The 12,757-nt window shown below is 50.9% G+C and overlaps 1 protein-coding gene across 2 annotated transcripts; it reads left to right on the forward strand.

Moving 5' to 3' along the window:
• The first annotated feature begins 6 nt into the window (after positions 1 to 6).
• Positions 7 to 9,035, forward strand: BOLA3 (bolA family member 3). 2 transcript variants are annotated; one of them, XM_008579878.1, is made up of 4 exons: positions 7 to 79; positions 2,276 to 2,399; positions 4,226 to 4,314; positions 8,794 to 9,035. In XM_008579878.1, exons 1-4 carry the CDS (start codon positions 26 to 28, stop codon positions 8,857 to 8,859), a joined length of 333 nt encoding a protein of 110 aa, XP_008578100.1. In that variant the 5' UTR covers positions 7 to 25; the 3' UTR covers positions 8,860 to 9,035. The 2 variants fall into 2 exon arrangements, with proteins under 2 accessions (XP_008578100.1, XP_008578101.1); XM_008579879.1 differs by lacking the exon at positions 4,226 to 4,314 and having other exon boundaries at positions 8 to 79.
• Positions 9,036 to 12,757: the final 3,722 nt, after the last annotated feature.

The following is a 12,757-nucleotide window of genomic DNA, read 5'->3' on the forward strand; positions in this document are numbered from 1 at the left end:
GGGCGGCGGGCCGCGTCGGCCGGGCATGGCAGCGTGGAGCCCGGCCGCGGCAGCGCCTTTGCTCCGCGGGATTCGCGGGGTGAGCGCGGGCGGGGCCCAGGGCTACTCTCTCCGGGGCAGGAGCTGCGGAGGGACCGCGGGGCTGGTCGCTGTCGGGGCTCGAGGATGGGCTTTCTGCGGGCGCGGCGCAGGGCCCGGTGCAAGTCCCGGGGAGGGCTCCCCTTTCTTTCTCTCATTCATTCATTCGTTCACTCAGTGGTAACGGGCATTTGGGGAAGTATCAGGCCTTGGTGCGCTCTGGGGGAGCTCCTGAGCTGGGTGGACGTTGAGGTTCAGGGGCACAGACACGTGAACATTCATAATATAGCGGGCACAGGAAAAAGAAATGTTGATTTATGGAGCCAGAGACCTAGGAGTTATAGCCCGGAGTTGGGACGTGGGTGCAGGGGACTGCGGAGGGGTATGGGCCCTGGAAATGTCGGCCAGACCTCTGACCTTGACCCTCTCCAAATTCTGAACCCGGAGTAAAAGCCCAGCAGAGAGCATTCCCCACACGCTCTCCTGTTCTCTCCCCACTTCTGATTCATCCTTTGCCTGATCTCACCCACTTCTTTCTCTTTCCTCTCATTTTCCTTCTCCCCTGCTGGTTTTGAACCTGCCTCCCCCATGCATGAAGAGGAATTCTACCACGCTGTGACTTTCAGCGTGGACAGCGGGCATCTGGGGGTTTTGTCAGCAGATTGTTCCGCTATAGGCCGCTTCCCACTGATCTGCGAAGATGCAAGAGAGGCTTTTCCCAAGGATTCTGCAGTGCTAACCACCCTCACCCCTCAGTGACTGCCGATTCTGCCTGCCATCTGGTTACCCTCTCTTTGCCCCCAAGGTTGTGTCCCCAGAAGCAGCTCTACCCCCACCCCAACCACTACCCATCCCCAGCAATGCTACCAAGGCTCACAGCAAGTCTAACTTCAGACCTTTCTCCTGACCTGCATATTTTTTTTTTTTTTTCTCAGTGGCTGGCCGATCTTCCCTGCGTTTTAACTGCCTGCCAGACTTCTTTCCCCATACCCAGTAGGCGCGCCCCCAATAGAGTAGTTCTTCCCCACACATTGATCCATTCATTCATCACCAAGTGCTTCCAAAGGCCTGCCCTGGAGCCTGCTGTGACAGAACAGACTCAGTCCTGGCCTTTAAGACCAGTTGGGGAGAGAGCCAGTGCACAGCTCATTTTCAAAAAGGTACTCTGACATTCTATAACACAGGACCCTGCTCTTGGCCATCAAGAAAGGCCTAAGGATGGGCAGGACTGAGGGGTGAAGGGCTGGTACCTTCAGCACCAGCATTCGCTGATTAGCCCTGGTGTTCTCCCTCCTACCTGCCACCCACGTGCAGTCAGGGCCAACGCCTGGCACTTCTTCCTCTGTAATGCCTCTTCCTTGGGCGTCTTTCCTGACTACCTTCGTGAGGTTGTGTTTCCTGCAGGTTACTTTGGTACCAAGAGCTCAGGACATGTCACCTGGGGTCACATTACCAGTCTAACAAAGTCCAAAATCTTTAGCTGGCATTCAAGGCCTGCATACTCTATTTTCAGTCTCCCTTTACAGCATGTGCTCAACCCAGCCAAGTGGCTGCCAGGCTGGTTTTCTGCTCCCTTGCTCCTAAGCATTGAAACGTGTTCCATCAGAAGCCCTGGCTCCCTATGGTAGCCATCGTGGAAGGGGGGTGTTGTTGCCATTGGCAAGTAATGCAAAGATGTTCCTTCTCCAGGTTGTTTAATCGATCTCTGCCTGTTCTCCCCAGTGAGAATTAGTGAGCAGTGGACTGTGAGGTCACTCACAGTAGATGGTTAACAGGGACCTGGCAGGGTGGGTCTGAGGCAGGCTGCCCAGGCCCCCTCCTGACTCTGCAGCTTACTAACAGATCCAACCATGGCCACGTTACTTAATGCCTCAGTTTCTCCCTGTGAAACTGTCATCCTAGTGTTGTCTCACAGTATTATCACGAGGAAGGAGTTAAACATCTACTGTTAGGTTTGGGGCCTTGTTGTCTCTATAGTCAAAGTGAGTTAATTACAGTTATCTCCCTCACCCCCAGGAATTTTATTCTGCATCTTGGGGAGCTTAAACAGACACCTGACACCACATCATCCCTCTGACTAGGCCGTGGCAGGGGCCTGCCTTGCAGGGGAGTGGCAGGCGGGGCCTGCACAGTGGCAGCCCATTGCCACGGCGTCATCCTGCTCTGCCATGACCCTCTTGTCTCTGTTCTGTGGCAGCTTCCTTTTCTCCACTGTGTCCACCGGATGTTTGCCTCCCAGACTGAGGGGGAGCTCAAAGTGACCCAGATTCTCAAAGAAAAGTTTCCTCGAGCTACAGCTATCAAAGTCACCGACATTTCAGGTAGGGTTTCCTCATCCTTTTCATGGAGCTTTGGTAGGACTTTGCCCTGTGGAAGGGCAGAGGGCAAGGGGCTTGGAGGGGGGAACTTCCACCAGTGTCTTCTCTATACATGTTGCTTTTGGATGGTTTGAGCTCGGCTCTCCCACCTGATGAAGTGGAGCTGGGGATTCAGAAACATCAACAGAACACCGTGTGGGGACAAGGACTAGCTGGGAGGACTTAAGGTTGCCAGCCTGACCCAGCTCACACAAGGTCCCTTTTGCCCCAGAGCTCAGGCCCACAGTCTTTCTTTGGACTGCAAGATGGACCCTCCTCTAATTTCCCCACGTTCTTCTGACGCCCTAGAATGTCAGTGCTGGAGCACACTTTCCAACTGCTTTACTTTCCCCAGGAGGAGACAAGCACAGAGAGGCCGGAGGACCTGGCCAGGGCCTCACAGAGAGGCTCACAGGAACCAAGACACAGGGCAGCCTCCATCCTAAGTTACCAGCCCCAGCCAGGCCCTGCCTTTCTCAGGGAGTCGCTGGCCCCTCAGCACTTCTGGCCGGCTGTATGTTAGGAGCAGGCTGGGGAACCATCTTCTGCACCCACTGGGTGGGGCAGATAGGCCCTTTATCCAGACACACACTGGAACAGTCTAGCCATGGGCGGCCAGATAGGCGTCAACCTGAATCCTACACACTCTGACGTGGTCTTCGCCACAAGGGCTCACTGACTTCACTGAGAATATAACATTTACAAGGATTTGGGAGAAAGTTTAGAAAGTAGATTTTATTCTGGAAACTATAGGAAATTAATCAATCTAGAGATGTGTTAGAATGGTAGTTCAGGTGAGGGCTCTGCAGGGGTCCCCAGGCAATGCTGAGCTCTTGTCACCAGCCCTGTACCAGCCCCCAGGCCCAGGGCAGAGCTGGAACTAGACCCCCATTCTGGCTCTGCCCGGCCCTGGATGAAGTACAGAAAGGAAATGGAGACTAGGAACCTGGGGTTTAACCAAAACTGGGACTCCTGGCAAGAATTATAAGAGAAGCAAAATAAAGCCTGTTGAGTCGATTGCACTTCTCATACGATGGCCTGGTGTTAACAGTGCAGGGGACGTTTTCTTGCCTGTGCCGCTTAATGCTAGAGCAGTTTATCATCAGTCATCACCACATGGGGACAAAGCTGGGGCAGGGGGTGGATGGGTTCTTGACAGCTCTGCCTTGAGGGCTTCTCCAAAATGCTCTCTCCCCCAAAAGCCTGGGAGGAAAGCTTGGATGCTGTGCTGTAGACCAGGAGGTGCCAGCGGGAGCCCGAGCAGCTCCACATCCAACATGTTTGGTGTGTTCCTGGCTCTCTCATGCTTCCTTGTTCCTTTCTTTCCTTTTGGATAGGATTACAAACACAGTTTTCAAAGCAAGTTTTAGTGTATTGTTGCATTTTTTAAAATACTGATTGCTGGTCCTTTGGAAGGTGGAACACTGAAATTCAGTCCTTCCCACCCTCTTCCATGGCACTTGTTGGCCTAGTAAAAGGAAATACTCTACATTCCCTAGGTTTCTCTGTGCTGTGTGTCACAGAGAATTTCTCTCCTGCCCACAAGTGATAATCCTGGGTAGTGCAGCTGCCTTGCAAAAGGAAGAGCACATCTTGAATTGAGGCAGCCTGGCAGGAGGACAGTGTGATCAGACTGGAAGTCATGATCCTTTTCCAAGTCTAGTGACTTTCCTTTGTGCTGAAGAATAATATTCAGACCTTCATTGGAATATTTGGTACTTCAAGGACATATGGGACTGAGGCTGCCGTAACTTAGTAATTGAAACGCTTTTGAACCATGTTTATTTTAGGAGGCTGTGGGGCAATGTATGAAATTAAAATCGAATCAGAAGAATTTAAGGAGAAGAGAATTGTGCAGCAGCACCAGATGGTTAATCAGGTCAGTAGAGGGAGCAGTGCTCCTGCGCCGCTGGTCTTCAGCATCTGAGAGGCCTGCCCAGCAGGGGCGGTGTTTTACCGTCAGTCCTAGGAAAGAATAGTACAGAACCACAGTCATGCAAGCAGGATTCGAGACCTGAGAAAAATATAATCTGGGACTATCTGGAATCAGATTGTGGGCAGATATGAATTTTATTTTAAACTGAAAATGAGCTGCTCAGCAGTTATTTTGCACTTCCTTGTATAACACTACCAATGCTTACTGTTACTGTCACATACTCAATAATAAGTTTTTGTAGATTTGAGGGGATTTTTTAGCCTTTCTTTGGGACTGCTCTAAAGGTGGGTAAATTGATGCCTGGCATGATTGAGAATGGTTCCAGCTGCCCCAGTCCCAAGGACAGAACATTTGGGGCCTGGAACGTCATGTTTTACCAGACTAAGGCCCAGCTGATACATTATCCATGCTTCTTTTAATTGGAATTTATACCAGCTTTGACCCTTGGGCCTGTTTATACCAGCTTTGACCCTTGCCCCTTGCCCCATCAGTGGGTGTGTTTGACATCATTCTGGAAGGTCTTGCACATTGTGCAGTAGTTTAATTTTTATAAAGCATAGCTCTGGTCACAAGAGTCCCTTCTGCAGGCTCTTCCCCATCAAGTTCAAGTTTCCTAGACTGCTGTTTGAGGATTTCCCTGTCCTCTGCACACATGCTCCCAGCTGGGTGCTGCCTGCTGTTCTCTCTCTCTCTGCATCTAGTCCTTTGCCCAGACCACCACATCTCACATGTGGGTCATGCAGTCTCAACACTAGGCACTCACAGGAGGCTGAAGCAGAGTGGGCCAAGGAGGGAGGGAGTTCCCTGTGCCTGACCTTCACCTTGAACAGAGATCTCCACAGCCACAGCACATTGCTGGGGTGCTAATGCTATGTTTAAATGTACTGATGTGATCATGGGCACTTTCAGATGATTTAATTTGGGGATGTTGGCTGTGGTAGAGTCACCTGGGAGGAATGACAGTGAAACATCTTTAAGAGCAAGTCTGTTGGCCAGTAGGAGTCTGAGCTGGGACCTAGAGTTGCCCTGCTCAGGACAGGTGTTGGGAATCAAGGTTATGACAGACACAGGAGGAGCCAGATCTGGGAGTGAAGGAGAAGGCAGTGGGGTGACTAGACTGCAGTCACCAGGGTCTGCTCCCACCTCCGTGCTTCCTGAGCAAGTCATGTCTTCAGAAGTGAGGTGACAGTGGGAGTAGGTGCCTGGTCCAGATGCCCAAGCTGTTGGGGTGGGAGGCCTGGTGGGCCTGGGCCAGGGGAGAAGTTGATCTTGCCTAGACATCCTTGTGCTTAGTAACATTCATCCTGGTGCTGTAGAACGGGACTCTCAGCACACAAAGGCCCTGAAAAGGCCACCATGGCCATCTGATGCTGGAATCCCCTCCCAAGCTTCTCATCAGACAGTCCCTGTTTGATTCCCAGGGTCGGTGCACCTCCTGCCAGCATGGCTCATGCCTGCTGCACTCTCAGGAGTGGACTCTCTTCCTCTGGGGCCTGCCAATGTGTGGCCCAACCTCTCCTGTGTCCACGGTTCCTTGGCCTCCTCTTTGGGAGTACTCACTGGGCATTTGCTTTGGGCTGGGCCCCGGTGAGGCAGGATGATGAGTGTCCCTCCCAGGAACACCTCTCCACCCACCCTGCTCCCACCCATCCTGCGGAGGCACCAGCAGGGGTGGACTAGGGAGTGGCATGAGCACCATGTTACCCTCTGGGTTGGATGGAGGTGGGCTCTGAGCCTCGCCACCCTCATTGCACCTGGCATATGGAGGTGTTTGGTAAACACCTGTTGCCCACTCCCCTCCTCCAGCCTCTTTCCTGTCTGCTGCCCCATCACCCCCTCTAAGGGTGCCTCTGCCTTTCCTTCCCCTGCTCAGAGCCCTTCAGTGGGTCCCCAGTTGCTCAGAGTCTAATCCACCTGCCCTAGCCTAGGATTACAGCTCTGTGAGGCCTGCCTCAGTCTTTCCCCGCACACACTTGACTCAGGCCAGGCTCCCCTGAGAACCCTGCGTGGTTCCCAGCCTTCCTCACGTTGCACTCCTGGGCTGGGTGCCTTGTCCCTCTTGCCTGTTCCACTCCCACTGTCCAGCTCTGGGGCTGCCACCTCCACAGGGCCCTTCTCCTCCCACTGCAATGGCTAGTGCCGTGGAAACACCCCTCCTGTGATAGCCACAGCAGGGCCAAGCTGGCCCATGGCTGACAGCACCCGTCACTACCACCCTGTGGTCTGTTTTGTGTGGACTTGTGTTCCTTTCTCTTGCCTCATTCATCATTTTCCCAGACCTTTGCCTCTGTGTCCTCGGCACCCAGCATAATGCCGTGGGCACAGCAGGTGCTATCCAAGCGACATCTTATTACCCATTGGACTTTGGCCAATTCACTTCTCCCACCAGGGCCCCAGTTTTCTTCAACTGTAAGGTGACCCAGGTGATCGCTGAGACCCTCTGTAGCCGTAAGATGCTGTGGGGTGTGTGGGGAGCCTCGGGGCGCTACACACACAGCAGGGAGAGGGCGTTGGGAAGGAGAAGTGGGGCAAAGCCCAGAGTTTCCTCTGTCCAGGGCCTGTCATGTGAAGGTGTGACTGGGCCCTCATCCAGCCAAGGAGGCTTTAAGGAGGGGAGGCTGGCAGTGGCCCAGGCATGGCCAAGGGACAGTCTCTGGGGGAGCATTTCATGCCAGCAGAAAGCAGAGAGCAAGTGGCCCTGGGGCTGTGTGCTCTTCACCCAGCAGTGATATGAGGCTTTTTTCAAGGACATTTCTGCTTGTCTGCAGAGTTGAGGGGCTTACATGGGAATATGGAGAAGGCGGGAGTAGGGAGGGGGTTGTGGTACAGTCCGATGGAGCAGCTCATTGGCTTCCAGCACAACAGCAGCTCCTGGCATCAGGGCCAGTCAGGAACACGATGGGAACCAGGTGTGGCCAGGACCTCAGGACACCTGGGTTTACATCCTGATTCTGCTACTCACTTGCTTACTGACTTTGGACTAGGGGTAGACTCTATCTATTTCTTTTTTATAAAATAAGGTGATAGGACTAGATTATGTCTAAGGATCCTCCTGACTCTATAAACCTGACCACGTGTATTAGGATTCTTTTTGTTGTAAGTGACAGAGACCAAGTTAAAACTAGCATAACAAACAAAGGGGCCATGGAATGAAATTATCTGGTTTCTGGCATATCTAGATTCAGGATCTTAAACAAGTTCATCTGCTTGCTCTCCTTCATATTCTCTCTCTCTCTCAGCTTTCAGCTACTCTGTGTGTTGACCTCATTTTCTCCTACTAGAGATGGACTTTCTCTCCTTGCTGGGGAACATGTCCCCCAGCCACCTCCAACTGACATTATTGCAGCACAGTGACCCAAGAGACAAGACGCCACTCTGAAAAATCACAGGGGAGATTCTGATTGGCCCAGTTTTGGTCATGTGCTACCCCCAGGCCAGTCAGATGCTGGGCCAGGGGCACGTAACTACCTCAGCACTGGGCAATTGGTCATCCCACCAGAAGTATACAATTAAAGTAGGAAAGGAACTATTCCCCAAGAGAAGGGAGATTGCTGAACAGACTGGAAAAAAGAATGTCCACCCTATGTTGATTATCACATTCTGGCTTAATATAAAAGGACTTTGTCTCCTTCTCTGTACTGATGATTAACTTGGAGATGTCTAAGCCTCCTTGAGGTCCTGTAACCTCTCTCCTGGCACTGCAGGGGATATGTATCTATTTGACTGTGCTGGCTCATTCAGATTTGGGCCCTGATACTTTGAAGACTTAAACAAGTCTCATAATTACTTTGTGATTTTATTTCCTGCTTTAAAGTAAAATTGGGGAGTTTGTGCTAATTGGTGTGGTTTTTAAAGAACAGCTGCTCATTGCTCGAAATAGCAAACACACAGAAAATAGCCTAAAAGTTCATCATTAGGAGACAGGTTGAAAAGTTAGAATACATCCATACAATGGAATACAATGCTGATGCAAAAAAAGAATGAGGACACGCCATGCGGAAAGATCTCCAAAACAGATGGTTGAGGGAAACAGCGATGTATTTGAAATGTTAGCCACTGGTGTTTTTAAAAGGTAGTGGGTGGAATATGTATTCATACTAGCTTGAATATGTATTTTTAAGTCTGCAAAAATACACAAAAAACTAACGACAACGGTTCTGTATTTTGGGATGAGGTGGAAACTGGGGGGATGGAGGACAGGTGTCAGGTGGGAGTCTTTTTATACCTTTGAGTTTTAAGCCATGTTATATATCATTGATTTAAAAAAATAAAAAATTGTTTTCCAAAAAAAAAGGAAAAATTGCTTCGATGAAGCCTATGGAAAGTCTCCTTCAGATGTAGACCTATATAAAAACGCTCTCAGAGAATTTCTGTAATCAATGTGAAGTGCACAAAGAGTGACATTGCTCTTTTACTTAATAGGCACTAAAAGAAGAAATCAAAGCTATGCACGGATTGCGGATATTCACCTCTGTCCCCAAACACTGACCACGCCTGGCTACGTAGATGCTGCTACTGAAAACCTCCGTGAACTTGACTGACACCGTTCTGCCCTAGGCATTTGCCAGAGAGTTTATCTGTTTTGTTCATAGACATTTCCATATTATAATTATAGAAAATATGTTATCTATTTAGGTGTTAATTAAAGGCAACAGAAAACTGAAGCTTTTATAGGGTCTTTAGTAATGCTTCAAGTTCCTTTATTTCAGAAGTAGTGTCCTTTTATGCAAAGTGGTGTCATCTTGGACAGCGGCTGTCCTGCTGCCACAGAGACAGGATGGAGTGCCAGCGTTTTGTCTCTTGAAGAAGTTGTCTCATTTCTCCCCTCTGTGAAACTGCTCAGGCCCTTACTCTCACCGAAAGAAAGAAGATCCTTTGCTTCTGCTGTTCCTTTATCACTCTCTTTCCTTTCTCCTCCAAACTTCTTATAAGAATGATCTCGGACCCTCAATTTCTTACACCCTGGAGTGGACTCTGAGGACTTGCAGGTGCGTGGATCTGGGTCCTCTTCCTGTGTTAGAAGATCCCCACCCTCTACACCTGGGTGGGAGCAGAGCCCACCTCCTCCCACCAAGAAGCCAAAAAAGCTTGCTTTCCCAGCCTCCCTTGCAACTAAGGCACAGGCAGATAGTCTAGACCCCGCCAATCACACGGACCTGCCCAGGACTTTGGGAGCAAGTGGCACTGAGAAGCAGGGGCAGTGGGGCGTCCACCCCAGCAGCCCGGGCGACAGCGGCTGGTGGTCTGGGTGGCATTGGTGGCAGGAGAGTCAGTGTTACAAGCTGTTGTCTGTACCCATGGTAGTGGTCACAGTGTCTGGGTCTGCAGCATGATTTGGGTTCCAGCCACAGAGCCGTTTTATTCCTGCGTATTTTCAGAGGCTGTTTCACCTGTGTTCCCAGAAATTCTGTGCTCACTCCCGTATCCTTTCACTAAGTTCTTTTATGCTCACATCAGTCTGGTCAATGTCTGTCACTTATAGAGAGCCTTGATGGATTCGCCACCCCCTTGCAGCCCTCCTGCCCCCACCTCTACCGAAGAGCTCTCTGAGAGGTCACCACATCCACTGCCACTCTCAGTCCTTGGCATCCCAGTCACTGCAGCAATGGGAGGTTGCCAACCTGCTCTTCCTCAAACTCCTCCTTTGTCTTTCACGGAACTAACCACCAGGGAAGTCATTGGGCACAGTCAGTTCTGAAGGCTCCTCCCTAGAAATGAAGTATGCAGGTAGAACAACCTTGGCCCCAGATTTTTGGGGCAGCACAAATTTCAAATATTCTGTCCCCATTTTGTAGTTTTAAAATGTTCTCTATCTACACAGTGGGGGTGGGAGGGGTTGGTATCCTGCCAGGTCAGAACTGCCTCTTACATGGAACAGAGTCACTCAGTTGTATCCGAGCTGAGAAGATGGTACAAAACTTAAGAATTGTGCGTGAGAGCCCAAGCCACCTCTGAAAGAGCAGACACCCCAGAGGACATCTTCTGAGTGGTGTGGTGAGGAAACACCTAAGACTGGAGTCTCAGAGGCCACCAGGAAGGTGGTAGTCAGCAAGATTAGAGAGACCACAAAATTAAGTACATGTCCATTACGTGTGTGGAGCCCAATTCCACACAAGTAACAGGTAACCTAGTTACTCATGTGGAACCTTAAGTCCTCCTCTTAAGGGTAGGCTCAACATAGCTGCTTCTGAAGAACAGAATAGGGCGGAAGTGACGTGTGCAGTTTCAGAGACTAGGTCAGAAAAGGCACTGTGCCTCCTTTCTCCCTTGGGCTGCTAGTGCTGGGGGGAGGTAGCCGCCATGTTGTGATGACACTCAAGTAGCTTCAGGAGAAGTCCATGTGGTGAGAGACTGAGGCCTTCTGCCAAGACAAGAGCCATGTGGGTGAGCCATGTTGGAAGTGGACACTTTGGCCGCAGTCCAGCCTTCAGAAGACTGCAGGCCCAGCTGACATCTTGATTATAACTGGAACCAGAATCGCCCAGCTAAGCTACTCCCCAATTCCTGACCAACAGAAGCTGTAGGATATTAATGTTTGTTGTTTTAAGCCACTAAGTTTTGGGGTAAATTTTTATGCAGGAATAGATAACTAAGATATTTGTGCATTACTGGAAGGACACTGGGGCATCTCACATATTGAAGGGTTAAAAAAAGCCACACTGCGGAAAGGACAGGGAATAGCTAAATCTCGGGAACACCAACACCACCAGGTCTTCTCTTCCTGTCTGTTTCTGCAGATCAGCTTTATTATCTCTCATTCTAGATTGGTGTCCACTGTATAGTGGTGGCTTGAGTGCCAGTAGCTCTTTATTTTTATATCTTAATGTCCAGGCCCTGAGAAGGGCAGACTTTCCTTTCAAGCTCCAGATGGAAGAATGCCAGGGAAGGCCTCTGACTGGCTCCTCTTGAATCAGGAGCCACCCTGGACTGAAGTCCAGGGGTCACATAAATTGGAAGCCTCTAGCTAGACTCTTGTTCAGAGTAAAGGGAGGAGAAGTTACCAGAAGAAGTCGGGGTTCTGTTCTCCAAAGAAGGAGCTGGGAACAAGACAACAGATGTTCTCAACCGGAGGAAAAGGTAAGTAGAGCTTAGTGGGCCAGGCCTCCTGGGAGTCTGGACACTAGAGAAACACAGACCCCTCCCCTGCTCCAGGGGACTCTTCCGGCCAGTGAAAGTGTCAATCCTATCACTTTCCCAATGTCTGCTCCTAAATCTGGCAACAAGTAGGCTCCCCCACTCCGATATTCTTTCCCCCAAATTAAAAGGAAAGTTGGGAGAGAAATCACAGGGTTTCTTTTTTTTTTTTTTTTTTTTTCTTTTTCCGTGTCCGGCAACGGATCGCAACCCTCAGTGTTGCCCCCGCACCGGACCGGGGACCGGCAACGGGACCGCAACCCTCGGCGTTGCTCCCGCGCCTCGCTCAGCCAGTGAGCGGAACCGGTCTGTATGTGGGATCCGAACCCTCGGGCGGGAGCGCCGCTGCGCTTCCCAAGTGGCGCACTTATCCAGTGCGCCACCGGGCCAGCCCCCACAGGGTTTCTTTTTAATCACAGGTTTTTTTTGTTGTTTTTTTTTTTAAAGAGAAGAAATTGTTTAACTGCAGTGGCCAGATACAGCCGGCTATTAGCTTTTTGATAAAGTGCTGCTTGTGGAAACTGCTGAATTATGATGATATGTTTTCTGAGCCAAGTGTCTTTTTAAAAAGTGTAGTTTTCCAGTGGAAAAACCAGCGTCCTGAGGTAGGTGCTGCCGAGTGGGCAAGTCTGTCTAAGGAAACTGCCCATCCCCAGCCCTCCCCAGGCACGCTTTGTCGTGGGGCTCCTATAGTGCCACCTCAGGCCACCCAACTAGCAGCGTATGGGACAGGCTGGCCAGCAAGCTGGGAGGGGACCTGGGGCCACAAATTCCCCCCAGATGCAGACAGAGGTAAGGACTTGGTGCTTCCAGCTCCCTCTCTTGGGAATCCCAAGTGGGAAAGGTGACAAATGGCCCAAGGACAGCTGGTCCACACGCTGGCTAATGGCCGGTGGGACGCTCAGGGCAAACACATCTGGGAATCCAAATTGTAAAATACGGAAAGAACTGACCGGGTAAGGAGACACTGAAGTTGGAAAATGGACTAAGATGTCATGAGTGAAGGGCAGCGGCGAGTACGAGTGACTGCGAAGGACAGATACAGCGAGTCTCAGGCTGGCTGCAAACTAGAACCACCTGAGAGATTTAAAAATGCCCACACCTGGGTCCCCGTCAGGAGGCCATGAGGGGAGGAGGGGAGATGGTCGCACAGCGCCAGGTAAGTCATGTGAAAGGCAGACTCTTGACGGGAGCGCCGCAGACTCCTGGGAGCCCTTCAGTCGGGACCACCCCCCTCTCCTCCCTGCCCCCC

This window comes from Galeopterus variegatus, unplaced genomic scaffold (genome assembly GCF_000696425.1).
Source record: "Galeopterus variegatus unplaced genomic scaffold, G_variegatus-3.0.2 Scaffold1973, whole genome shotgun sequence".
Taxonomy (NCBI): Eukaryota; Metazoa; Chordata; class Mammalia; order Dermoptera; family Cynocephalidae; genus Galeopterus; species Galeopterus variegatus.

Coding starts and splice junctions, on each gene's coding strand:
- BOLA3 (XM_008579878.1), top strand. CDS start 26: ATGGCAGCGTGGAGCCCGGCCGCGGCAGCGCCTTTGCTCCGCGGGATT. Junction 80..2,275: donor TGCTCCGCGGGATTCGCGGG/GTGAGCGCGGGC, acceptor GTTCTGTGGCAG/CTTCCTTTTCTCCACTGTGT. Junction 4,315..8,793: donor AGCACCAGATGGTTAATCAG/GTCAGTAGAGGG, acceptor TTTACTTAATAG/GCACTAAAAGAAGAAATCAA.